The following is a 27,929-nucleotide window of genomic DNA, read 5'->3' as shown; positions in this document are numbered from 1 at the left end:
CGAACGTTTTCGAAGGATTCGCAAACTTGATTATGAGTATGTGTTTAACCGACTCAAATCCCAGTCGGAAATATACTGACTGCATTATAAGACCAGTATCAAATTTGTTTGCACAGTATACTTCAAGACATATCTCCCGAAAAAAAGTTTACTCATGCAATGACATATTCCAAGTCTAATATTTTGTTGTGTTAGAATCAAATCTCGTAAAATTTTGATGAAGCTTTGAGATGTTTGCTTACCAATAGAAAAAGGACTTACTCTATTAGGGAAAATAACCGTCAATATCAACGACATCATGCTCTCCACATAATTGGTAATGATATCGTTTGGTCGGGGTTTTTTTTCCAATGCTAGAGGCTCTTTAAAATACATGGATGAATTTGATTCCCTATACAGGCACAAACCTCAAGCATTTAGTTGGTAAGGTTTGTTGGGTAAACGTTTAGCACATTTGTACGATCAATAAATTATTGTTTGTGCTAGTCATTTGACATAAAAAATAATATGTGGAAGTAATAATAGTTGAAAAGAGAACAACGCATACTTTATTTCTTTATTTGTTCATGCTAATTTATTTTAGGAGATATTTCATATTATGTCAAAGTGTTCATTATTCAGTATTGCCAAGTCTCTACCCAACATATTTCAGCGTTGTAAAAACGTTATCCACAGTGGTTCACAAATGGTAACCACGCATTTTTCCTTCCAATGAGAATACTGATTTATCTGAAATCTACAATATAGTCAGGGTATTTCGAAAATTCCATCCTGGTTCTATCACTCTTCAAGCGTGTCTGTTACTCGGAACATCGCTAACTCTTCTTTGTTGTCCAGGTAGTTTATTGTTATCTGGATTAATCTGACCAGCGAACGTATGGAATATTTGAAGATCATAAATCCATATAGTAGGGTGGACTTTAAGTACTGAATGATTTCCATTGGGGAATCAAGTTTGATTTAGTTATTTACAAAGGGCCTTTAAGTGATAACGGTATTTGGACGAAAAACATCCACGATGTATTTTGTGCGTTTTGTTCGCTTGGTTTCTTCGACATTTCATCAGATTCGAGGTCGTATTTTCATTTCTGTTGACCTTATGTTGAAATGAGTGCCAGGAAATTTAAACCAATAGATGGTATAAGATCCAGTGTATGGTGCATTGAGGTCACAATGATAAGAGTTCCAAGAATAATAGTAGTAATAATCATAGTGCCACCATCCGCTACTATATACCTCGGCTAGGTTTAAACTAGAATAGTCGTCGTTGTCCTCATCTCGTGTAGTGAATTCTTGACCGTTGCTATCATCCATACCGTTGTAACCTAGGTAAGAAGAAAAAGCACCCGAACCGAATTGTACAGTTGCTTATAATAGCGTTTTCGACTTGAATATATTGCGCATTTATATGCATATGTGTTATAACACGTGTTATGCTAGAGGCACATTTTATTGTGGCCTGTGTTAAAAAAAATATATAAAGATATAAAAAAATAAAATATAAAAATATTTTATATTATATAAAAATAAAAAAAATAAAAAAAATATAAAATATAAAAATATTTTATATTATATAAAAATTTAAAAAAAATTTAAAAAAATAAAAAAAAAAATAAAAAAATATATTATATAATACCACTACGATTTACTGTATTATATCTTTAACATATCTAGCTCTCGCATGCTCCCAAAACATAGCACGTGTTAGTGTGTTATAACACCCTGGCATATAAATGCATAATATGCTACATGTTAAGAACAAATATAAGCTCACACCTTTTCGGCTTGGGTGGAAAAAGAGTATGAAATCGCGAACAGTTATAGAACGAAATTAGAGAAGATATGATGTGTGTACATATTGACTGTTATTTTGCTCCAATATTTGTCACAGCACTAATATTTTTTAGGGAAAAAACACACCCTTCTAATTACAATGTTCTCCCAATCACATAAAGAATATTTCATTTCAACAATTTGTTATACATTTAATTTGGAAGAGGGGGGGGGGGGGTTGATAGAGGTTGCACTTCATAACTATTTTCATAAATCTGATAGCATCATCTAACAACAGCACGTCACCTGCCCATATCCATTAGACATTTATGATTGTGGAACTCTATGTATTTTACTTCACACTTAAAGCTGGTATTTAATGTCATATACACCGGGACGTTACGGCATGCTAAAAACATATAATATATGTCCAACCTGGTCGATTGAATGTGGTGAGAAGCTACGACGAACAGTCATATTTAAAATAAATATCTACGAGGTTTATCCATCATCCGCCCGACCTTGTACACATCAAGTCATCTCGATGCAGTTAATTCATGTTTACAATTTCATGTTAATATCATCGCCTAGTTTTTATTTTCTCTATCTGTAAAGCTTCTAGCTTGTGGTAACTTCCCAAAGATGATTTAAACGAAGTCAAAGTCTATAGTCGAATACCCCTAAACTACAGACCTCAACTGGCTAATCTCATTGTTACTGATATATATGGTGATTACACATTTTTCGTATTTCATAACCGCTGAAAAAAGTCCGTTCAATAATAGGTCATTAAGCTATAATATTATTTGACTACCAGACACATCACATTGTAAAATGTAGTTGGGGAAGAAGAAGAAGAACTCACCCACTGTACTGGAAGAGTCATAACCACTGACGCTGAGTAAGTAATTAGTTCCCTCATTGCCTACTCTGACGGAACTGTACTTAGCATAGTAAGGTTCTCCAGACTTGGAAACAAAGTCTATTCTTAGTTCATATTGGGTTTGGCTCGTCAATGCTGCAAGTTTGTCATTTCCAAGCCAGAAACTTCCATCGATGTCACCAAAACCATCTTTGTAATCGTCCCAGTATAGGTTAAAGTCACTACCATCAACACGGCGTTGAAAAACCTGTAAGTTCAGTAATTAAAAGAAAGAAGGACTAAATCATTGAGAAAGCTGGTTTTCAACATTAATCTTGTAGTAAATATTTGTAAAGGACTTCGTATGAACGGTACCTATTTCGCTGCAAGGGTTATCATACATTTGCATTAATTTGGTATTAATGTAGATGCAAAAATCAAAAATATTCCATTGCTTCTCCAACGGTAGAAGTGGAGCTTGTATTATCATCAATATGATGATATGAATTTAGAATCGAATTTCGATTTGAACATCTCTTCATGCAATGCAATTTCTTTTCAAATAACTACGAACAAGACATGTCAAAAGCAAAGTGTCAAGGCAACTACAACTGTACATTATCAATACAAATATACATGACTCTCTAGTTTGATCGAATATAATCTTGACACACTTTAAATAATGCTTATGATAACATTACTGAGTTATTCATATCAGAAAAGTCTTCCACGAGACTGGAAACGAAAACCAATCAACTTGATAGACTCTCAACTCCACTACCAAGTTCCCTTACATTAAGACAGGAATGTTTCTAGACTAAGTTTTAAAGTCAACAACCCTTTTTGGTGAGGTTAAATATCTTACCGAGTCCAGATGGACCACTACATTTCCTACTTTAATCAGCATTGGAACTAGTGAGACGTACAATAATGGCTATGAAATTTAAGTAAATCGAACGTTACCAATATTGTTTCTTGAAATAACAAACACATGAATGGACAATCAGTTACATACCAACCAGCCTCCTCCATCTGTGACATCGCACGTGACCTGAAATGGTGCAGATGTCCACCCAGCTGGTTGTATACTTTGCTTGCGATTCGATATTTCTCCTCTCAATCTACCACAGTCGGTGGTAGTGGCTTGAGCACACCGGACTCCATTGCCCGTGTACCCTGTGTTACAGTAACACTGTAATATGCGTTGTCGTTCCTCACAGTTAGCATTGGGACTGCACCGGTATGTATCGTCACATCTTAACAGACCACTGTTGCAAGAACATCGTTTGGTACAAGAAGGGTTCACATATACTTCACCTTCCTAACAAGATAAAGCGGTAGGCGTTTTCAAGTAGACACATGATACTAATATCCTTCAATGGGAATACTCAATGTTCCATGTCAAGGAATAATTAGCAGTGCAATAAGTGACATTCCTTCATAAAATTAGAGCATCTGCATCATAAATGATTGACATTTTTAATTTTATCATATTAAGCGCCATAATAACTGTTTAGTTCCGGCTTTTGGCTTAATTATACATTAGTTTGATACTTTAAACATTTAGGAAATGACATCTTACCGCCAGGACTACTCCTTTACCGTTCTTTGCTTCCTCTATGAAGCAACCACAGTCCTCTCTAGGTATACAGTCTTTCCCGTCCATCAAAAACCCATCGGGACAAACGCAAGTGGGTTTATTAGAGCATGATTCGGTGCATGTCGGATCGGCGCATGAACCTTCGCATTTACACCTTTTAACAACCTTGTTGGTAGGACACCACGCGAAGTTTGTGTCTGGAATAGGAATAACGATTAAGTTAAGACATAAAAAATAAAGCCTTATGCAAAGTTTCTGAAAATCTATCATCTCAATAACACATCATTTTAATACATTATTATTTGATATTGTATAAAAATGCGAAACATGCTTAACAGCTTAAATGACATATCTAAAAAAACCAATGAAGAAAATAGCAAACCACTCTCTGCCTTTCATAGATTAACAAAATATATCGATTTATGAAGAAACTACGTCTGAGCTGAGTGCTTGATAGCAAGGCCCAACAAAGTGCTAATGGGGGAAAGACAATTTAGATGCTATAAATAAATATTAAATATAACAACGAGCTCATTCTCCTAAAGATATCTTGGTTTATGCATAGATGTCAGCTTGGTTGAGGCTTGGAAGCAGATCGTTAGTAAGCGAAATAGTCTCTCTTTGCATCACACCGCGAGTCAAACATGTTAATATAATCAAATAATTGACACATTTGTGATCAGCAAAATTGCAATATTTTACTCTCACTGTTTAACGGTTCGCAACATCATATTTTCAGTTCAGGCGAGAAATGTGTCCAGTTAAGAAGTTTATCAGTTTGATCACCCACCTGCTGCTCCGGTAAACTCGCCAGTGCTAAACAGTTCGTATTGACTGAAGCTGTCACTGATGCAGAAAGTCTCATACGTCAGGGAGAATGAAAACCCGGATGCAGTAGTTAGATCTATACGTAGCTGATATTTCCTCTGATTGGTGATGTAGGATATTTTCTCATTGCCGAGCCAAAATTCATGAGAAAGAAAACCAAAACCATTTTCATATTCGTCCCACGTACGATTGAAGTTGATTGAGCTATCCTCTCGTCTCTGTATGACCTGTTGAAATCATTTGAGACATCAAAATATTAAACTGATTGAATTTCAAGACCGTCAGCTATTACCTGTAAGACTAGTGAGAAACGAAAAAAAAAAACGCAAACTGTACTGAAACATGGAACAAGCAACCTGCAGTAAGAGAAATAAGAGATAATAAAAACAAATTAAAATCACTTACAAGCCACACCAAATGATCCGAAAAATATTGAAGCGAATACTATATAAATATTACCAATATATGAGTTGCGTTATCTTTCGCCAATATAGTATTTTTATTAAAGCCTGGAATATGTTGAAAGTATTAAAACGTCTTGGGAAACCATGTTGGTATAACACTATGGTTTAGGCTGCTTTTGCAAAGGAGCAAGACAGATGATTCGGCCAACTTTTCCTTGGAAGACATAAATATTGTGTAAAGCTCGCCGAGCCTACTGTGTAACATGAACTATATATTAGTACATCATAATAATATGAAAAGTTCTGTAGTATGAGCAATGTATTATTAAAACAAGAATTATTTCAATTGTGGAGACAAATCTTCCAATTCAATACAATATTCACAGTGTACAATACAACACCTACCGTCCATCCACCATCACCTAGACTGTTGTTACAATATACTTCAAAAGGTTCAGGATAGCCCTCTGGTTTGATAACGTAAACACCATCGTTAATAGACGATGGACATTGATTGAACACGTCAAGGCAGTCTCGTGGATATTCAGCACGTTGGTAGAAGAAAAATGATGACGCTGAAAGGAAAATGTGTTATACATAAGCATACCTCACATCAAGCTAAGAGATGTTAACAACAGTTCGTTTTTATTTCATAGTTGCTTAGACAATTGTTTGAGAAACCGAGTTCATGTAGCCTTCCTTTACTGTTTTCTTTGACAATCGTCACAACTCATTTCCTGACCATAGTATAAAAATGTGGCATAGCAATTAGGTAGATGTGATTTTTAATATCTAGTTACTATTATTGACTAGTCTGAAAAATTTCAACATTCAACATTTCTATATATGTATGTATATATATATATATATATATATATATATATATATATATATATAAATGAAAATCTTAATAAGTTGGAAAATCAAGAACAGTGAAAAAACTTTCAGCCTCCACCGGGATTCGAACCACGGGCCTCCCGCTCTGTACGCGGACACCCTAACCACTAGGCTATGGACGCTGATTGTATGTCCAGAGGTTCGAAACCGGTAAGGAAGATCGTAATTCCACTGTAGGCGTTTGTCACCTATATCGAACAATACTAGTTCTGTTTTTTGGTGACATATTTTGCCCTACTCTAGAGATCAAACATGATGCTATCCAACTCGAAAATCATTTGTGATATATATATATAGCAAAAAAATGTATCTTGAAAGAAAACTAAAATCTTGTAAGTTGCAAAGCTCCTATTTTATTTACAATAGTTATGTTAAACAACATATGATGGCTTTGACGATAATTTCCAAACGATTTCTCTATCATATACTTTCATATATGTTTGGAATTTCTCCCAATGTTATGATATAGTTGTCTTTAAAAGAAAAGACTATGATTCTCTATCTTCTGTGGAAGTTCACTTGTGTTTGAGGCAGTGAATGTTAGAGAAAGAAAGGGTAGAAAGGGTAAACGTTACAATGTCGTTAACGTTCAAAGGTTTAAACATTCAAAAATTCACTTACACAAAGTTTGGTCTCCGTAGTCATTTACGCTCCTTTGACGTTCCGGCTAAAATAAGGCCAAAAAAATTCAATAAAATGATTGTCCAATAAATACACTATACTACTATATATTAAAATGTGACATCGTTACAATTTTTTTTTTCACATTTACCTCTGGAAAGATAAGTCACAATTTGTATTTTATTTTATTATATATCAATTGCAATATTTCACATAGCTGCTGTTATTTTAGGACAAGTTAAAAAAGACGTATTGACTCAGTCGTTTATCTGTATTGGTAGAGAGCTGCTAGTTCAAAACGTTTCCCTCAATTGAGATGAACTTTGAATATTAACAGTAACCCAATAAAAATGGCATTTCCCACAGAACAAAACACAAACCGATGAAAGTTTAAGTTTGAAATTGTCTTTAAAAATGTTGGGAATATTTTGTTTGGGTTTAATGTCTCATATATTAGGTTGTTTTGGACCAATCAATTACTTCTAGACAATGAACATTTACTCTATTTCCATTAGGTTTTAATACGTTTTAACAGTTTAAACCAATTATATTCTTCTTTTTACGTCTTAATAGTTCTTTATACGTCTTTATAGTTTAAAACAATTATATTCTGTTCGATATTTATTTTTTTTTTGTAGAAAATATAATTTAAAAAGGAATGTGTAAACCCTTAAAATAACAGATTTTTCTAGTGCATTATGTATTTTAATTGATTCACATGAAAAAGTTTAATAAAATATTACTTTTTAAATTTCACCTCTGCATTATGATATCACGAGTTTCGATAAAACAGAACTTTTTATTTATATTGGAATTGAAGAAAAAATCGAATTTCCATAAAAGTGTCGGTTCTTTTCCAAAAAGTACCGACAACGACATCAGCGATTAAATCAATTGACAATTCTTACAACAGCAACGTTTTGATGAGTAAAGTCAGTAAATCTTTTGACTTACTTCATTGTAATCGCTCATTTATATTAATTTAGTACACAAACTTAATATTTAGTGTTACGGAATTTTAATTTGTATCGGCCATGCATCTTTAGCGCTTACAAGGCATTACATTCTATGGAAAGGCAAATTAGACATTTTTGTTACACCAAAGAACGCATTTTGATATTACAAAGAACAAAAAGTACACATCACGCTGAGCTGTTTGTCAGACCAAAGAACGCTTGATGGGCGTAATGACTTTCCAATAGAATTTTTAACACAATAATAGAAAGTCTTTAAATACTGATCCATGATTGTCCGACAAATATTCTAAGTTCAATAGTTAGCATCCAGCGTAATGACTTTTTTCACAAATATTTTTTTTTCACAATAATATTAATTCTTTAACTACTTCGGTACGTTATCATGATTTTCCAATAAAGTAGAATTTGAGAGATTAAAACTCCACAAATCGGCCCTTTCATATGCAATGTGTGTTCATAAGATATTGCTAAAGTTTTTAAGAAGGCAGATGTTCCTCAAAGCTGAATATTCCCAAATACCTATTTAAAATTATACCAACTGAAGTTTCGATACCTATAAATGACGGACAGAAAATGTGCAGTTAATTTTCGTTCTTTTTTTTTGATATAAGTTTGTTATTATGGCAAAAGATTTGACAATAAATGACGGCTCAAAATTTTTTTTAAAAAGAGCAATTCAGAATTAATGCTGCAAAATGTTTCCTATTACTAGCATGTAGTATATAAAAAGTCTAAGCTTTCCAAAGTAAGTTCAGGTATGAGTCGACTCGGGATTTTAAAGATGAGGGCAATTTATTTATTAAGCAATCACACAAAACTGATAAAGAACCTTTGTCATTTGTTCGCTTTTGATTTTTAAGAAGATATAATTCTAAGGATGAATCTTATGACGTAAACGTTGTGTTCGATAAATAAATTTGTTGTGTTAAATGTTGTGGAGTAATATTTAGAAGTTAACTCTCCCATTGCCATCCAGTATAGAAAATTAAACAAAGTAAACCTTCAGAAAGTATGAATATTAAGTTTAGGCTATATGAATGATACATTTTTGCTATGGATGTGTGGATGAAAAACCTAGTTATGAAAATAAATAGATTAAAGTTATATCTGAATTGCAATTTAGCCGTACAGTAAGAAGTCTTGATATACCCTTGTAACTGTCAATAAATCAGTAAGGAAAAGGTAAAAAGTAGGAGTAAAATTAAGGGATACATTATCGGTTTTAGTATTTTAGACATACTTTGGTCAGTCAAGTAGACAAACAGTTAATTGCTTTAGCGTTCTGAAAATCTTTAACTCATTTATCTGTTATAGAGTAACCCATTTAAGAATAACAAATTACTGTTTATGATGTCGTATATTAGTATAGGTACCTGCCAAGATATGAGGTTTATTCAACAAAATAGCGCAAACATTCAAACATACTAAATACAAAACGCAGCTAACGAAAGATACTCCGTATTTCTTATTTTCAATTACAATGTTTTTTACTCTTCTAAATGTGTCTAAATTTTGCAGATTAACTTTATATACAGTAATAAATTGTACTTCGATTAATGGAATCCGTTTGAACTATTTTAACAAAGTTATTATTAAAGGAATTTAGGGAATGATATTAACAATACCAGTTGGTAAATGTGTCCTATACTACTATTTGCTTAAAGAATAGTGAAATATCAAATAACGAAGCTTTAAATTGACATCCTCATAGTGTGACTTAATAGGTTGATGATGATGTATATAATTTTACTATTGAAATTTTCTTTTTAATTCCTTCACGTCTGTCAAAATATTACGTTTCTACAACAGAATGATACGCAAAAATTCAAGCATACTAAGTAAAAATCGCAGCTAGCAAAAGAGAGTACACTAATTCTACACTATTTACTATTTGTTTAATTAACTAATAGAGACAAATCAAGCAACGAAACTAAAAAAAATCAAACAACTAGTAGGTGTGACTGCCGGATTCGACTTCATTGATACTGTTAGTTACAATGTTTGAAGTAATATTTTTATCTCTTCGATAAAGTGCAAGCAAATCACCAAAAGAGAGTGTTAGAGGGTTTAGCACTGTTGATAAAAAAACATACCAATTGAGTACTGCTTAAACATCGAAACGGTAAATTGACAGATGTTACGAGTGAAATAAAAAAAGGAAAAAACTTACCCCTTCTTGAGAAGACACGCTGCTGGAAATAAAAATGATGAGAAACAGAGAGGCTAAACCTCCACGATGTCTTCTAAAAAAGTACAGCATTGTACAAAGTTACCTCTTGCAGTATAAAGTAAGAATGAATGTAAAATCCATACTGCTGCAATTACGCCTGATACGAAATGAACCGGGATAATACAGTGGTGGTAGGCAACCATTCTTATACTCATTCGTCTAGACATATTATTATTATATTAGTATTCCTGTCAAGGGCAGTCGGTGTGGCTCACGTGGTTTATGTTCAGATTTCATGGCACCATTACAGTACGGTACAATTTATTACCTTAAAAGGTATTGAAATGATGCAATACCATACGTAGTATTTAGTTTTCATTTCTTGGCATCGTTAAGCTAAACAATATGACATATAATGACATATAAATAAGTATGGCAATATCGCAGAGTTGTCAGTATAGCTGTGTTTAACAAAGCCAACAATAGGTCTGGGAAGAGTGGGAGCAAGAACCCCCCCCCCCCCTCTCTCATGCTACTTGCAATCCCGTCAATGCAGTGGGATGAGGTATACAAAATAAGCCATAGGAATTTTAAAATCCATCTGACATGTCTGAGTTGAACTCATTAGATCTCTTTTCGTCATTCGAAATCCATATTTAATCATTTTATATATATGACGTATTTAAATTAAAATCAATAGTGATCCTCTTGGTAAAAATTCTCCCATCAAACATTCTTAATTTTATATTTCCCTTCTACTTGAAACAGGCACAAATGGTATGATACATTGTTGCTAATTTATTAGTTTTCTTTTCGAAGAAGGACGTTAATTATTTGTAGTTGCCATTACTATAACAAATATAAATTTGAAGCATTAAATCTTTCATTTTTACTTACTAATTGCTTATTTCTTTATTTATTCCCTTATTTGTTCTGTGTGCCAACGCAATCAAGTCGATTAGAAGATTCTGTTTTGGAACAGTTCGGATTTGGAAATTCAATACTTTCCTTTAGTACTGTCCCTAGGACAGTAGTGTTACACGCCCAGTATAAACTCGCTATTTCCTCGTTCTTGGGATTTCCCAGGTACTTGTTTATAACGGGCCTACAAAAATAAAGACCTACAGATAAAATGTGTGCATAACCGGAAAAATGAAACGATAGCTACAATGGATCTGTATTATTCTTTTCAGTCTGTTTTGAGAGAAATGTCTTACATTACTGTATACAGGTATACAAGTAAATGGAAGACTTATTATGGTCCGACGTAGTACTGAGTTCATTGGATATGATTTCTGTTAATTTGTGAAACAATGCCATAGAGAACTTCCATCATGGAGAATATGTAATAACGTTGATGTATGGTGCAGATGGAATGAGACATAAACATCCGGAACTAGCTCTGCTGGAGTATCAGTAACAGAAGGTGATACCTATCCAGCTACAATATAAACATCATGAAATAGTTCTGCTACAGTATCAGCACCAACAAGTGATACATATCCAGCTATAACAGAAACATTAGGAACTAGTTCTACCATATTGTCATCATCAGCAAGTGATATCTATCCAGCTATAACAAAAACATCAGGAACTAGCTATGCTATAGTACCATCAACAGCAATTGATGTCAACCCATCTACAACTGTAACATCATGAACTAGCTATCCGGAGCATGAGTTGTTGTTCGGTGAGTTATCATGGTCCTCTAAGGAACTAAGAAATAAAAGAAATATAAACCACGCTAAAGTTCTCACCAGTTCTATTTACAAACGAAAACTAGATCACCAACAGAAGGATACGAATAAGATGGTAAACAATAAACAATCAAAACAACAAAGACCAAAAACGTATAAAAAAAGGATTAATCCACCTAAAGCAGGCAAACTTAATTGTCCCAAGAAAGGTAAAGACTGGCCCTGTCTAAATTGCAAAAAAAAAAAGCTTACAGCAATGCTGGAGAGCAGAGGATGAAATGTCAGAGTTGTGAAGACTGGGCACATGAACTCTGTGCAAGCATTGAAGGATCGCATGAAATATTTCTCTGTATTGTTTTGAAACTTAATATCGTTCCTGTAGATGTGACACTATGGACAGACGGTTCACATTCACTACAGTTGCGGAAATATGGCCATCTAATAAAATTACCAGATGCCCCCTTAACATTCTTGTTAGATTACTCCTTCGTTCTTTCAAGTAGCTATTGAGTGTTATTTACAACAGTTAATAAATACACAAGTCTGCAGTTAAATGGCTCCTTGCTGCTCTTTTTTATATTTATTTCAGAAACGTGGTCAATAATTCCCTCTTTACCCCCTAATTGCTACCTAAGACCAGTTGAGACAAAATCCTCCCTCCCCCCATTCCTTTTGAAAATGTATATGTTCATGATGGCTAGAGAAATTTCAGATTGAAAACACCAGAACTCGAAAAGCAATTATGAGAAACACAAATAAACTGAATATGTAATTGACTGTAACTACCATGTTGAACAATGCATTTTCTTTGACTTGTTTTCACCTTCATGCAAGGAAATTCGTGAAGTAATTTGCCACAATAAATATCAGATTAAATCATTTCAGTTAGACATATTTTTCGTAGAATTTCATTTATACATTTATACTGACACTTTTGGAATATTTTATTATATAGTAACTACTGTAACTACTGTAAATTTGAAAGTTTTTTACCACAGTAAAATCTGGATCGCGCTATAAATCGGTAGTATGTGCTATTAGGATTATAGTAAGAACTGAGGGTATGTGTAATTCCAACAAATCAAGTTGTTGGGATATTTCGTGATTACACAAATCCTCAATTACTACTTTAATCCTTATAGCACATGCTATCGATTTTTCAAATTTTTCAACACGATCCAGTTTTAACTGTGGTACAAAACTTTAAGAGTTACAGTAATTACTGTAATTTCTGTGTGAATCGGCTGGAACACAACATTTTGATTGGATCGTTGACCTTATCGTTGGCCTTAGAAAAGCAGCGTATAAATAAATAAATAAATAAATAAATATATATATATATATATAGTTGGATATATAGGTGGATATATAGTTGGATAGCATCATGTTTGATCTTTAGAGTAAGGCAAAATATGTCACCAAAAACAGAACTAGTATTGTTCAATACAGGTGACAAACAAACCTACAGTGGAATTACGACCTCCCTTACCGGTTTCGAACCTCTGGACATACAATCAGCGTCCATAGCCTACTTGGTTAGGGTGTCCGCGTACAGAGCGGAAGGAATTTCAAACACATTCTGAAAGCATCAACTACATAATGAATCAACTGGGCAGCCCTAGCGGAAACACAGGTTTGTTTGCTTTTAGCGCCTTCTATTTCCTTTTCTTTTTCTTCTCCTTTCCGTGTTTGTCATTATATTTGGCGTATCAGCAGTTTGTTGTACCCTGTTGAAACTTCTCAAGTCCTCTTACCTCTAAGTGTTCCCGTTACACTCATTTCCAGGTAACTGTCCCTAAAAGAGCAGAGGTAAATCTTTCGGCACCACAAAAGTAATACTTACGAATGTAGCCTAAAACTTCGTCGTTAAAGGGTGTCAAGACTCTCGCAAAAAGAAACGTCTAATGCCGGTAATTTGACCTAGTTTCGAATGAGGTGTAACAGAAGTGTTAAACCAACAACTCCCTGGTTAAACACCACCATCGATCCCAGAAAATACACACACAGCTTGCTACCGTCGGTAATTATACACTAGTGTACAGTCAGTACATACACTTGCGGTCAATACCCACAGCACGGTATACAAACGATACAGCGATGGACATAGCAGGTCCAGCTTTAGATAACAATTAAGGTATTAGGCTTCATTACTGTCTGCATTTTGTAGCGACACGAACAAAACGTTACTTGCAAGCAACTGAAAATTAACTTTTTCAGATGGCCGCAAGCTGTTTGGGGTGAGTCTACAGTGCCTTTAAGCACCGAGGCGACTGGTGGCTTTTTGATACACAATGTACACATTGCAATGGGACTAAAAAAACAGGGAGTGCCAAAACAGCTCCTTTATGTAACAATTTCCAGTACAGCAGTATTTGTCGAGCTGTGTGCATGAATAATAACCCAAATGAAGACCACAGTGGAAGCAACGGAGAGATCATCAATTACCATTTCACTAAAACTCCATATTGTAACCTAAGATTCGTTGTGATGAAAATTCGACCATTTTCTTAATGAACTTAACGATCATCACATGCATTTCATGTCCATATCAACTCGTAGAAAATACTGTTTAATACATAGTAAAGCAGCTTTTGCATTTTTCTTTGTTTTCCAACACTTTTGAAAGTCCATCGAGTTGTTTATATATGTATTCATGAAAAAAAAAAACAGCAAACTAAAATATTTGCCAAATATTTTCCCTGACAAATTACTCATTTAAAATTAATCGCATACATTTCTCCAAATCCACTAGTTTGAATTCAACCAATCAGCGAATCGCTAATATGTTTATTTATAAGCCGTTGCTCAAAATATTTATTCACAGCAATCCGAAAAGTTTGCGTCGATATCACAGCAATACTCAATTTACACAAATAAAGCATAGTGTTGTATAACATAATGGTGTACTGAGTTGCTTACGACGCCAGGAAAGTCAAAACGATTTACCTCATTATTCAATGACGTTAATATAATTTAAACATTCATATTATGGACGGGCTTTATTGCGATCCTAACAGAAAACTAACTTCGAGAATAACAAACTTTAAATGTTGTATATTTTTCGAGTTTATTTCACCATATGAAGTTAAATTTGAATAGATAAGCTAGTTATGTATGTCGTTATGGCATCGTGGGGTCAATGAGGTTGAGAAAATCATAGAAAAGGACGCATTTTTACGAATATTGTATCCGATCTCGTTGTTTGCAGCTACTACGTTAGCAGCAAGATTTAATTGACTTACAAAGGTTTTAAACTATCAGCGCATTAAGCAATGTAAGACATGATACATCTCATGGCTGATTTGAAGAAGAGAGAAATTGTACCGAGGGAAGAACCTGGTAATTATGAAGGTGTCTAAGAAAATAAATAGATAAAATCCGAATATTTTAGTTCTCATTTTTTCGGAACTAGCTAAATACGAAAAAAAGGACACGGTCGCGAAATTATCCCAGTTCCGACTCCTGGCATGAAATTCCAGCAAATCTGTTACTTAGAATATGTAGAAAGAATACATTTAATCCTGTTCAATAAATGAACATAATATTCTTCGTTTTAGAGAATTCTAACATCTATATATATATATTTCAATCAGTTGCCACACGTCGGTAGTCGAACCTATGTAGGTCCTTGTTTGATATGAACAATTATTACTGCATAAAATTTTCGATTAAAATTCAATATGTTTGTCCGCAATAAAACGAATAAAGTGTAACACAAAGAATGTAAATTGTGATTCAAAGTGTATTATTGAATTGAATTGAATTGAATTAAATTTATTGTCCACCTTCGGAAATTAGGTATACAGGTCGTAAACAGGTAGTTAACACAGGTCGTACGTTAAAGACAGCGTTCTAAACTAAATGCCTGCACAGTGGCGTGCCCAGGATTTTTTCAGTGGAGGGGTCGCTGGGGGGTCTTGACCATTTCCTGGGGGCGTCTTGTTATTATCTAAGCGGAGCTACCCATGGGTTGGCGAGCAGCGTAACGATATTTTTAGCTAAAAAGGCCTTCTAGATCGTCGGAAATGACACTTCCCAGGCCTTGTATGCAGGGGCGTCAATCCGATTGAAACGTGGTTGAGGGGGCGTAATCGATTCGAGTATTCCGGCCGCAAGTACTGTCTAATCGGCATCGGTTGGCGCGCAGCGTACGAAGAAAATATCAGATTCCAATATCTGCCAGATCGCTGGAGATGGCACTTGCCAGGCTGGATAGCGCCATCTAGTTGCGTGATTTCGGGAGAAAATTACAAATTCGTCATGAAGGAAATCTGCAATAAAGTTCATGCGGCCTTAATTTTGGTGGATTATTTCTGTTATTAGTGATTCCAATTGAGATCAACATTAGAACCCAGTGCAAGTTGACAAATGATGCGGCGAACTGGAAACCCCAGAGGCATTTTGCCCTATGTTTCAGGATGGAATAACCCTCATTTGTTCAAACCCATGGCAATAAACAATCTGTGAATATATTTACTTCGAAATGGGCACATTATATTGCACCAAATCGGTCAAGGAATGACCCCAGGGCCTCATATAGGCCTATAGGAACGATGCCCCAAATTGTCCCCGGATATACTATAGGCGAAGGAATCCATCCGCCGCGACTGCATGTGAGTTTATCGACTTGCCGTCCTGGGAGTCATACCACAAAATTGTGAGTTTGACACCGGCATTTACATTTTGCGACAAATCTGTAAATTGCGCGTTGAAAATAAGAAAAGATTGACTGGGCTTTCAGCCAAGTAACATACTGAATGACCGAACTATATGTCCAACTGACATAAAAAGATTGCCTCTGAAACATTATTATTATTAACATTGATAGACCTATTCTCAGCGATAGTATTGTCTCCTTTTCTTGGAAGTTTGGTTTTTTAGCGGTTTTAAGAGCATCAGGGTACGTACCAGAAGTAAAAACCCGGCCTACATGCGCTATGTCACGTCCGGTTTTTCAGCAACTATAGCCTACTGCCGGTCCGCGGTCGAAGGGTCGTTCATGAGTGGTCATCATGGAGATCCGAAACCATTCAGATCAATGATATATTTTTCGCACATGTATTTTTTTCGACACCCAAAATCCCAGTGGGGTGCGAGTGGGGGCGACAAGCTTTTATGGGGGCTGTCGCCTCCCCCCACGCCCCTTGTGCTACGCCACTGTGCCTGCATAAAATGTCTACTGTTTGACTTACCTGTCCGTATTTTCAAGGTCAAGGATGAAGCCTCTTTCATTAATGCCTGAGTTCAAGATAAATCTTCCTGATGTTCTCGAGAGAAAGATTAGTACTCCATGGTTATAGTCTCCATTTTATCTGAAGTTTTGACCACGGTAATGTATCTAAAATTGAAAGTTGTCTATATAGTAGTTTGGAAACTTCGATTATTGTATCTTGAAATGACGACCCTTTTCCCAAAATATAACTGTTTGATAGTTTCCGACATTTTTTTCTCAAAAACTCACCGGTTAAGCATAAGGCATGTTTAAACGCAAAGATTGGTAAATATCAAACTTTGCACATTTCAAAGACAGATATTCTTTCGAGCGGCGACAAAGCAATAGTATCGAACGTTTTCGAAGGATTTGCAAACTTGATTATGAGTATGTGATTGTAAGTGTTTAAAACAACTATAATCCCAGTCGGAAATCTACTAACTACATTGTTAGACAGGTATTAAATTTGTTTGCACAGTATACTTCAATACATATCTCCCGCCAATGACATTTTACCAAGTCTAATTTTTTGTTGGTGTTAGAATCATATCTCGTAAAAATTTATGAGGCTTCAAGATGTTAGCCTACTAAAACATAAAGGGCTTACCATAAAGTCGGGAAAATAATCGTCAATGACAACAAAATAATGCGTTTTTGTCTTTTCTTTTCAATGCTAGAGGCTCTGTAAAACACATGGATGCATTAATCACCCTATTCATACAGGCACAAACCTCATGAAGGTAGAAAAAATTTAGTCGGTAATGGTTTGTTAGGTAAACGTAAAGCACTTTTGTATGAGTCAATAAATTATTATTTGTGCTAGTCATTTGACATAAAAATAATTTGTGGACGTTATACTAGTAGAAAGAGAACAACGCATACTTTATTTCTTTGTTTGTTTATGCATATTTATTTCAACAAATATTTCATATTATGTCAAATTGATCATTATTCAGTATTGTCAAGTCTCTACCACACATATTTCAGCGTTGTGAAATCTTTATCCACAGTGATTAACAAGTGGTTACCACGCATTTCTTTTTCCAATGAGAATACTGATTTATCTGAAATCTACAATACAGTCAGAGTATTTCGAAAATTCCCTCCCGGTTCTATCACTCTTCGAGCGTGTTTGTAACTACATGTCCAGATGGTTTATTGTTATCTGGAATACTCTGGCCAGCGAGGTTCATCAAAAGTAATGCATCGAACGAATGGAATTTGAGGAGTTTGAATCCCAACAGTAGGGTAGACTTTAAGTGCTAAATTAGTTGCATTATGAAATCACTGTTAAATTAGTTATTCACAGTATAACTGAGAACTGTGTTTGAACGAAAACCATCCACAAAATGTCTTTTGTAGGCGTATGTCTTCTTCGCTTGGGTTCTTCAACACTAAATCAGGTTCGAGGCCGAATTTTCATTTCTGTTGACCTTATGTTGTAATGACCGCCAGGGAAATTATACCAATAAATCTTATACGATCCAGTGTACCGTCGATTGAGGTCACCATAATAATAATAATAAGCGTACCACCATGCGCTTTTATAATATCGGGCAAGGTGATAATTAGAATTATCGTCGTTGTCACGATCGCGTGTAGAGAATTCTTGACCGTTGTGATAATCCATAGCGTCGTAACCTAGGTAAGAACAAACAAGAGTGTATGAAATAACGAAAAAACGAAATGAGGGCGATATATATTATAATTTTGATAGTAATATAAAATATTGACTGGTCAGTTCATGGAGCTATTAATTATTAACATCTGACAGTTTTGCTCTTATAATTATCTTTCGCTTTTTTGTTGTAACCAGGAGATGTACTATTTATGAGTTATTGTGGGATGTTGTGAAAGGTCAAAACATGTAATCGCGCATACATCTCAGCATTTTTGTATGCGTAATGCTAGATAGGAAAGATACGGTGTGTGTACATATCGACTGAAAGTTTGCTCCAATTTTAGTCATAGGACTAATATTTTGTAGGGATAAAAAAAATGTGAAAATGTGATCGTGTGTTCGGGATAGCTCTCGACCTGAGCCACTGGAGGTACTTAACATAAGACATCGGTTGAACACGTGCTTGTTCATTATATCAAACTAAATGAATTATTATTTTTGATATTATAATTGCTCTGCATATCGATGACAGTGTGACATTACGCCGGTTTTTATTTTACTTCATTTCGGATTTTAGTTTTCAGTTATACCACTCTGGAGATTCCAAAATGACTAACCTCTCTCCCTTCATAAAAAATACGGTATATCTAACCATTGTAAATCAAAAGTTACAATATTTTGGAATATGATATTGCAACACCATTGGTTCATTATTTTCTTTCTGAAAATTGGAAAACTTAATTAAATGACAGGTTGTAGCCGTTACCAAATTAAATTACAATGTTCTCCCAATCACTAATAGAATATTCGATACAAAAAATGTATTTACACATTTATTTCCCTTTTATTTTATTTATTTTTAGTGTGGGAGGGGTTTATTAGAGGCTGCACTGCATAACATTTTAATAAATCTGATAGCATCATCTTACAACAGCACCTAAGTGGCCATATCCATTTGACATTGTGATTATGGAGCTCCATTTATTTTACTTTACACTTAAAGCTGGTATTCCATGTCATCTACAATGGGACGTTACGGCATGCTACAAACATATTACATATGTCCAGCCTGGTCGATACAACGTGGTGAGAATCTACGACGAACAGTCACATTTACAATAAATATCTACGAGGTTCTTGCGATATCCGCACGATCCTGGATACATTGATTCATCTCGATGCAGCTAATTCATGTTTTATTGACGTTGTTACGTTCAATGACATGTAAATATCATCGCCTAGTTTAATTTACAGCACATGTAGCTGCTATCGTACGTATAATATTGCTTCTTTTTAATGAAAGGTTAATAGTGGATTCTCATTAGATTTGTTGCTTTCTCTGTCAATCTTTAAAGCTTCTAGCTTGTGGTAGTTAATGTCTCTTGTCGAAAACTCCAAAACAGAAGACCTTATCTTGCTAATCACCCTGTTATTAATATGGTGATTACACATTTTTCATATTTCATTACCGCTGAAAGAAGTCCGTTCAATCATAGGTCATTTAACTATCATATTATTTGACTACCAGACACCATCATATTACTAAATATAGTTGGGAAAGAAGAACAACAACTCACCTACTGTACTGGAAGAGTCATAACCACTGACGCTGAGTAAGTAATTAGTTGCCTCGTTGCCTACGCTGAAGGAACTGTACTTAGCATAGTAATGTTCTCCAGACTTGGAAACAAAGTCTATTCTTAGTTCATATTGAGTTTGGCTCGTCAAGGCTGCAAGTTTGTCATTCCCAAGCCAGAAATTTCCATCGACGTCGCCGAAAGTATCTTTGTAATCGTCCCAGTATAAGAAAAAGTCGACGCTACTATCAACACGGCGTTGAAAGACCTGTAAGTTCAGTGATTAAAAGAAAAAGGACTTAATCATTTAAAAAGCTGGTTATTGATCTCTAATAAATAGTTACTATTTACCTGCAAGGGTTATCATACATTTTCATAAACTTGGTATTACTTCATATGCAAAAGTCAAAAATAGTTCATTGCTTCTCCAACAGTAGACGTGAAGCTTATATTTTCATGCCTATGATGAAATGATCTCATCATGCAATGCACTTTCTTTTCAATTAACTACGAACAAGACATGTCAAAAGCAACGTATCTAGGCAACTACAATTGTACATTATAAATATAACTTCTCTAATCATGGAGAATAATGATCGTCTAGATAGGACGAAATATACATGACTCTCCAAATTGATAGAAAATAATCTAGACTTACTTTAAATAATAGTTATTCTAAAATTACAGAAATATTCATATCAGAAAAGTCTTCCACGAGACAGGAAACCAAAACCAATCAACTTGATAGACCATCAACTCCACCAAGACAGGAACCGCTTTAGACTAAGTTTCAAAGTTAAAAACCTTTTTGGTGAGATTAAATATCTTATAGCGTCCAGATGGACCACTACATTTCGTACTATAATCAGCATTGAAATTCAAGAAAAGTACAACAATGGCTATGAAAATTAAGTAAATTGAACTTTACCAATATTTATCCTTGAAATAACAAAAAACATTTAGGTGGACGATTAATGACTTACCAACCAGCCTCCTCCATCTGTGACATCGCACGTGACCTGAAATGGCCCATCTGTCCACCCAGCTGGTTGTATATTTTGGATACTATCCGATGTTGCTCCTCTCAATCTACCACAGTCGACGGAAGTGGATTGAGTACACTCGACTCCATCGCCCGTGTACCCTGTGTTACAGTAACACTGTAATATGCTTTGTCGTTCCTCACAGTTACCATTGGGACTGCACCGGTATGTATCATCACAGCTTAACAGACCGCTGTTGCAAGAACATCGTTTAGTACAAGAAGGGTTCACATATACTTCACCTTCCTATCGAGATAAAACGGTGAGCATTTTCAAGTAGATACACGATACTTAAATCACTTAATGGGATCACTCAATGTTAAATGTGGAGACATAATAAGCTGTGCAATATGTGACATTCCTTCATAAAATTAGAGCAGCTGCAGGAAAAATTTTTGACGTTTTTAAAATTAATAATTTCAAGCACCATAATAGCTGTTTTGTTCCGGCTTTTCTCCTCATTGTAAATTAGTTTGATACGTCAACATTAAGGACATGAAATCTTACCGCTAGAACTACTCCTTGACCGTTCTCTGCTTCCTCTATGAAACAACTACAATTATCTCTAGGTATGCAATCTTTCCCGTCCATCAAGAACCCATCGGGACAAACGCAAGTGGGTGTTCTTGAGCATGATTCGGTGCATGTAGGATCGGCGCAAGAACCTTCGCATTTACACCTGTTGAGAACCTTGTTGGTAGAACACCAGTCGAAGTATGTGTCTGGAATAGGAATAACAATTAAGTTACGATATAGAAAAAGGGAGCGTTATGCAAAGTGTCTGATGATCTATCATCTCAATAACACATCATGTTAATAAGTTATGATTTGATATTGTAGAAAAATGCGAAACATGCTTGACAGCTTAAATGACACATCTAAATAAACCAATGAAATAAATAGCAAACCGCCCTCTGCCCTTAGTAGATGAACGAAATACATCTATTTATGAAGAAATTACGTCTAAGGTGAGTGCTTGATAGCAAGGCCCAACAAAGTGCTAATGGGGGAAAGACAATTTAGATGCTTCAAAATGAATATTGAATATAACAACGAGCTAATTCTTCCAAATATATCTTGGTTTATGGCATGGGTGTCAGCTTGGTTGAGGCTGGGAGGCATATTGTTAGTAAGCGGAATAGTCCCGCTCTTTATCACACTGCATGTCAAAAAAAAATAATATCATGAAATAATTGAAACGTGTGTGAATAAGCAATAATGGCAATATTTTAATTTCATTAATGAAACATATTAAATTTCAGTTCGGGCGAGAAATGTGTCCAGTTAAGAAGTTTATCAGTTTAATAACCCACCTGCTGCTCCTGTATACTCTCCGGTGCTAACCAGTTTGTAATGACTGAAGCTGTCACTGATGCGGAAAGTTTCATACGTCACGAAGAATGAAATACCGGTTGCTGTGGTTAGATCCATGCGTAGCTGATATTTCTTCTGATTGGTTATGTAGGATATTTTCTCATTGCCGAGCCAAAATTCATGAGAAAGGAAACCAAAACCATTTTCATAATCGTCCCACGTACGATTGAAGTTGATTGAACTATCCTGTCGTCTCTGTATGACCTGTTCAAATAATTTGAGATATCAAAAATACCAAACTGATTGAATTGTAAGACCGTTAGCTATTAGCTGTAAGACTTCTGAGAAACGAACGAAAGGCAAACTATACTGAAACATGGAACAAACAACATGCAGGAAGAGAAGAATGAGATATTAAAAAACAAATTAAAATCACTTACAAACAACAGCAAATGATCTAATAAATATTGAAACGAATATGATATAAACATGACAAATATATGAGTTGCGTTACCATTCGCCAATATAGTATTCTTACTTAAGTCAGGAATATGTGAAAAGTATTAAAACGTATTGGAAATCTATGTTGGAATTTAGATATGGTTCGGTTGATTTTGCGAAGGAGCATGACAGATGAATCGAACAGCTTCTTTTGGTAAGACATAAATATTTTGTAAAGCTTGCCGAGCCCAATGTGTAACATCAATCTATATATTATTACATCATTATAGTATAAAAAGTTCTGTAGTATGAACAATGTATTATTGTAACAAGAATAATTTCAATTCTGGTGACAAATCTTGCAATGAAAACGCAATATTCACAGTATGAAATACAACACCTACCGTCCATCCGCCATCACCTAGACTGTTGTTACAATATACTTTAAAAGGTTCGGGATAGCCATCTGGTTTGATGACGTAAACACCATCGTTTATAGACGATGGACATTGGCTTAGCACTTCATGGCAGTCTCGTGGGTATTCAGCACGTTGGTAGAAGAAAAACGATGACGCTAAAAGGATAAAGTATCACAACATAAGCCTACCTCACATCAAGCTAAGAGATTTCAACAATAGTTTGTTTTTATTTCATAGCATTGAGAAACCGAGATCATATAGCCTACCTTTAGTGTTTACTATGTCAATCGTCACAACCACTTGCGTCATTTCCTGACCACAGTATAGAAAAATGTGGCATAGCAAATAGTTAGATGTGATTTTAATATGTAGTTACTATTAATATCTGGTCTGTATTATTTCAAACAGTTTCCAATTTTAAAGTTTTCTTTTTAAATGAAGTCAATCCGTGCAATATTTGGTAAGTTACCAAAAACCGTATTTAAAGACGGTCAATATTTGAAATTGCAAAGCTCTTATTTTATTTACAATAGCTATGTTAACAAGATCTGATGGCTTTCACGGTAAGTTCCAAACAATTTCTATATCATATACTTTCATATACGTTTGAACATTTTCCAAATGTTATAATATAGTTGTCTGTAAAAGATAAGACTATAATTTTATATTTTCTGTGGAGGTTCACTTGCGGTTGAGATCAGTGAAGGGGAGAGGAAATAAAGGTAGGAAAATGTTACAATGTCGTTAACGTTTTAAAGGTTTAAACACTTAAAAGTACACTCACTCAAAGTTTGGTCTCCGTGGTCATTTACCCTCCTTTGACGTTCCGGCTAAAATAAGGGCAAAATAATTCAATAAAATAATTGTCCAATAAGTACAGTATACTACTATATAGTAAAATGTGACGTTACAATATTTTTTTTTATATTTTACATTGTCTTCTGTAAAGGTAATTCTTTAATTTTATTTTATCATATATCAATTACAATATTTCACATAGCTGCTTGTAATTTTAGTACAAGTAAAAAAAAGACTTATTGACAGTACACCGATAAAAATGGCGTTTCTCACAGTACAAAACACAGACCGACGAACGTTTAAGTTTAGAATTGTTTTGAAACATTGTAATTATATTGTTTAGGTTTAATGTCTCATACATTTAGCTTGTTTTGAAGCCGATTAATTTCTTCTAGACAATAAATATTTACTCTATTTCTATTAGGTTTTGCCTTCTTTGTAGTTTAAAACAATATATTCTGTTCGATAGAGTTTCTTGTGGAAAATATAATTTTATGAAAGAAACGTGTAAACCTTCAAAATATAGTATTTTTCTAATGCAATATGTAATTCAATTAATTCACATGAACATTTTTCATTAAATTAATTCTTTAAAAATTTCACCTCTGCAATGTCTATTCACGAATTTCGATAAAATGGAACTCATATTTATGTTGGAAATGAAGAAAAAAATGTAACTTTTACACACATTCAATGATGGTGACTATTAATAGAAACAAATTCGTTTTACTTGTATTTACAGCTGTTTGGATTAAGCGTAAATATGATGAGACTTTGTAGCGCGTTAAAAATGCTGCAATGAAAGGAAGCACCGTCTTGATAACATTATCTTGTATATTTTCCTAAAAGAACCGACAACGACATCAATGATTAAATCAATTGACAATCCTTTCAACGGCCAATGATGCACCTTTTAACAGCAATTGATAAATGATAAACAGTCAATTCTTACAATACTGATATTATTCTTACAACGATGATAAATATATTTGGTATATGTGGCGCAAATGTTAATTTTGGTATATATATATATATAGCAAATTTTCCTAAAAGTACCGACAACGACATCAGCGATTAAATCAGTTGACAATTCTTACAACAGCAACGTCTTGATGAGTAAAGTCAGTATATAGTTTGACTTACCTCATTGTAATCGTTCATTTATATTAATTTAGTACACAAACTTAATAATTTATACTAGTTAAGTCGTTAATTAAGTCGACAGGGTATTTAGTGTACGGAATTATTTATTTTTTATCGACTATGCATATTTAGCGCATACGAAGCATTAAATTCTATGGAAAGACAAATTAAACATTTTTGTTAGACCAAAGAAACGCATTTTGATATTACAATGAACAAAATGTACACGATACGCTATACTATTTTGTCAGACCAAAGAACGATTTATGCACATCTTAAACAAATGGAAATGATATGCATTTATCAATTGTCATGCAACTAAAAGAACTGTTTATGAATGGAGGTTGACTTATTTTATCTATTCTAACCTAGACTTGAATTGAGGAGAAAAGAGTTGAAATCCTGCGTAATGACTTTTCAATAAAATGGTTGACACAATAATAGAAAGTCTTTAACTACTTCGGTACATTTTCATGATTGTCCAATAAATGTTCTAAGTTCAATAGTTAGCATCCTGCTTAATGACTTTTTTCGAAATAGTTTGTCACAATAATAATAAGTCTTTAACTACTACGGTACGTTATCATGATTTTCCAATAAAGTAGCATTTGAGGGACACAATCAACTATTACACTTCGTTCCCAGAGACAGAATAGACTATTGTTCTAGAATGATTTGTTTACTTAAACAAACAAGTGACACTCCACAAAATGACCCTTCCATATCCTCTTTGCGTTTATAAGATAATGCTAAAGTTTTCAAGAAGGCAGATGTTTATCAAAGCTGAATATTCTCAAAAACCTATTTAAAATTACACCGACTGAACCTTCGATGTCAATAAATGACGCACAGAAAATGTGCAGTTGCTATTCGTTCTTTTTTTCCTAACTGGTTAGTAAATTTTAGCAAACCAAATTTTCGAAGCCATGATTTCTCTTTTGCTGAATATTTTATATATGATAGCGGCATTGAATATATTGAAATTAACATATAAAAAGAAACAATTCAGAATAAATGTTACAAAATGTTTCCTATAATTAGCAGTGGTCTATGAAAAGTCTTAACTTTCCAAAGTTAATTAAGGTATGAGTCGGATCGGGATTTTTAAGATCAAAGAAATTTATTAATTAAGCAATCACACAAAACTGATAAAGATTTTTTTGTCATTTGTTCGATTTTGATTTTAAGAAGACTTCTAAGAATGAATCTTATGTCGTAAATGATATATGCGATTTTTTTTTATTTCAATTTTATATAATAATATATGATTTTATATAATCAATTTAATGTGTAAATTGTTGTGGAATAATATTTAGAAGTTAGCTCTCCCATTGCCATCCAGTATATAAAATTAAACAAAGTAAGACTTCGGAAAGTATGAATATAAAGTTTAGCTGTTATAGAGTAATTTAAGAATAACGACTTACTGTTTATGATGTGGTATATTAGTATACGTGCCTGCCAAGATATGAGGTTTATTCTTCAACAAAAACGCGCACAAATTCAAACATACTAAGTACAAAACGCAGCTAACTAAAGATACGCTGTATTTTCTTATTTTCAATGACAATGTATTTTACAGTTCAAAATGTGTATAAATTTTGCATATTAACTTTATATGCAGTAATTATTTGTACTTCGATTAAAGGAATCCGTCTGATATTTTTTTTTTAAGAAATCATTATTTTAGGAATTTAGGAAATAATGTAAAGTATACCAGTTGGTAAATGTGTTCTATACTACTATTTGCTTAACGAATAGAGTAAAATCAAATAACGAGGCGATAACTTGACATCCATAAGGTGTATATTTTTTTACTATTGGAATATTCTTTTTAATTCCTTCATGTCGGTCAAAATATTACGTATATATAACTCGCAATAATTTAGGCATACACAGTACACATCGCAGCTAGCAAAATACAGTCCGTATCTTCTCATTTTCAACGACAACGTAATTTACAATTCACAGTGTCTCGATATTTCGCAGATTAACTTCATATCCAGTCATTACGTGTACTTCAATTGAAGAATTCCGTAAGATGTTTTTATACAGAGTCATTGGTATAGTAGTTAAGGGAACTAACATGTTTAAATATACATATTTGTAAATATAATCTACGTTACTATTTGCTCAATTAACTAATAGAGACAAATCAAATAAAGAAACGATAAATTAACAACAAGTAGGTGTGACTACCGAATTCGACTTCATTGGCACTGTTAGTTACAATTTTTGAAGTAATATTTTTTAACTCTTCGATAAAGTGCAAGCAAATCACCAAAAGAGGGTTTAGCACTGCAGATCAAAAACAATCAATTGTGTACTGCTTAAACATCGAAACGGTAATTTGACAGATGTTACGACTGAAATATTAAAAAAAGGAAAAATTTACCCCTCCTTGAGAAGACACGCTGCTGGAAATAAAAATGATGAGAAACAGAGAGGTTAAACCTCCACGATGTCTTCTAAACAAGTACAACATTGTGCAAAGTTACCTCTTGCGGTATAAAGTTGGAATGAATGTCAAAT

General features: G+C 34.1%; 1 protein-coding gene across 3 annotated transcripts; it reads right to left on the bottom strand.

Annotated features, from left to right (window-relative positions):
* Positions 1 to 574: 574 nt before the first annotated feature.
* On the bottom strand, positions 575 to 27,929 carry LOC139973518 (uncharacterized). Of its 3 annotated transcripts, none has more exons than XM_071980253.1 (8): positions 27,793 to 27,920; positions 6,986 to 7,031; positions 5,873 to 6,042; positions 5,026 to 5,290; positions 4,218 to 4,432; positions 3,651 to 3,956; positions 2,639 to 2,903; positions 575 to 1,325 (listed from the first exon to the last, which is right to left on the bottom strand). In XM_071980253.1, exons 1-8 carry the CDS (start codon positions 27,880 to 27,882, stop codon positions 1,063 to 1,065), a joined length of 1,620 nt encoding a protein of 539 aa, XP_071836354.1. In that variant the 5' UTR covers positions 27,883 to 27,920; the 3' UTR covers positions 575 to 1,062. The 3 variants fall into 3 exon arrangements, with proteins under 3 accessions (XP_071836354.1, XP_071836353.1, XP_071836355.1); XM_071980252.1 differs by lacking the exon at positions 27,793 to 27,920 and adding an exon at positions 10,133 to 10,250; XM_071980254.1 differs by lacking the exons at positions 575 to 1,325; positions 2,639 to 2,903; positions 3,651 to 3,956; ... (2 more) ...; positions 5,873 to 6,042; positions 6,986 to 7,031 and adding exons at positions 17,914 to 18,682; positions 20,240 to 20,507; positions 21,223 to 21,528; ... (2 more) ...; positions 23,442 to 23,611; positions 24,241 to 24,286 and having other exon boundaries at positions 27,793 to 27,929.

The sequence above is a fragment of the Apostichopus japonicus genome, chromosome 9 (assembly GCF_037975245.1).
Source record: "Apostichopus japonicus isolate 1M-3 chromosome 9, ASM3797524v1, whole genome shotgun sequence".
In the NCBI taxonomy this organism is placed as follows: domain Eukaryota; kingdom Metazoa; phylum Echinodermata; class Holothuroidea; order Aspidochirotida; family Stichopodidae; genus Apostichopus; species Apostichopus japonicus.
This window is presented reverse-complemented; position numbering and strand designations above follow the sequence as displayed.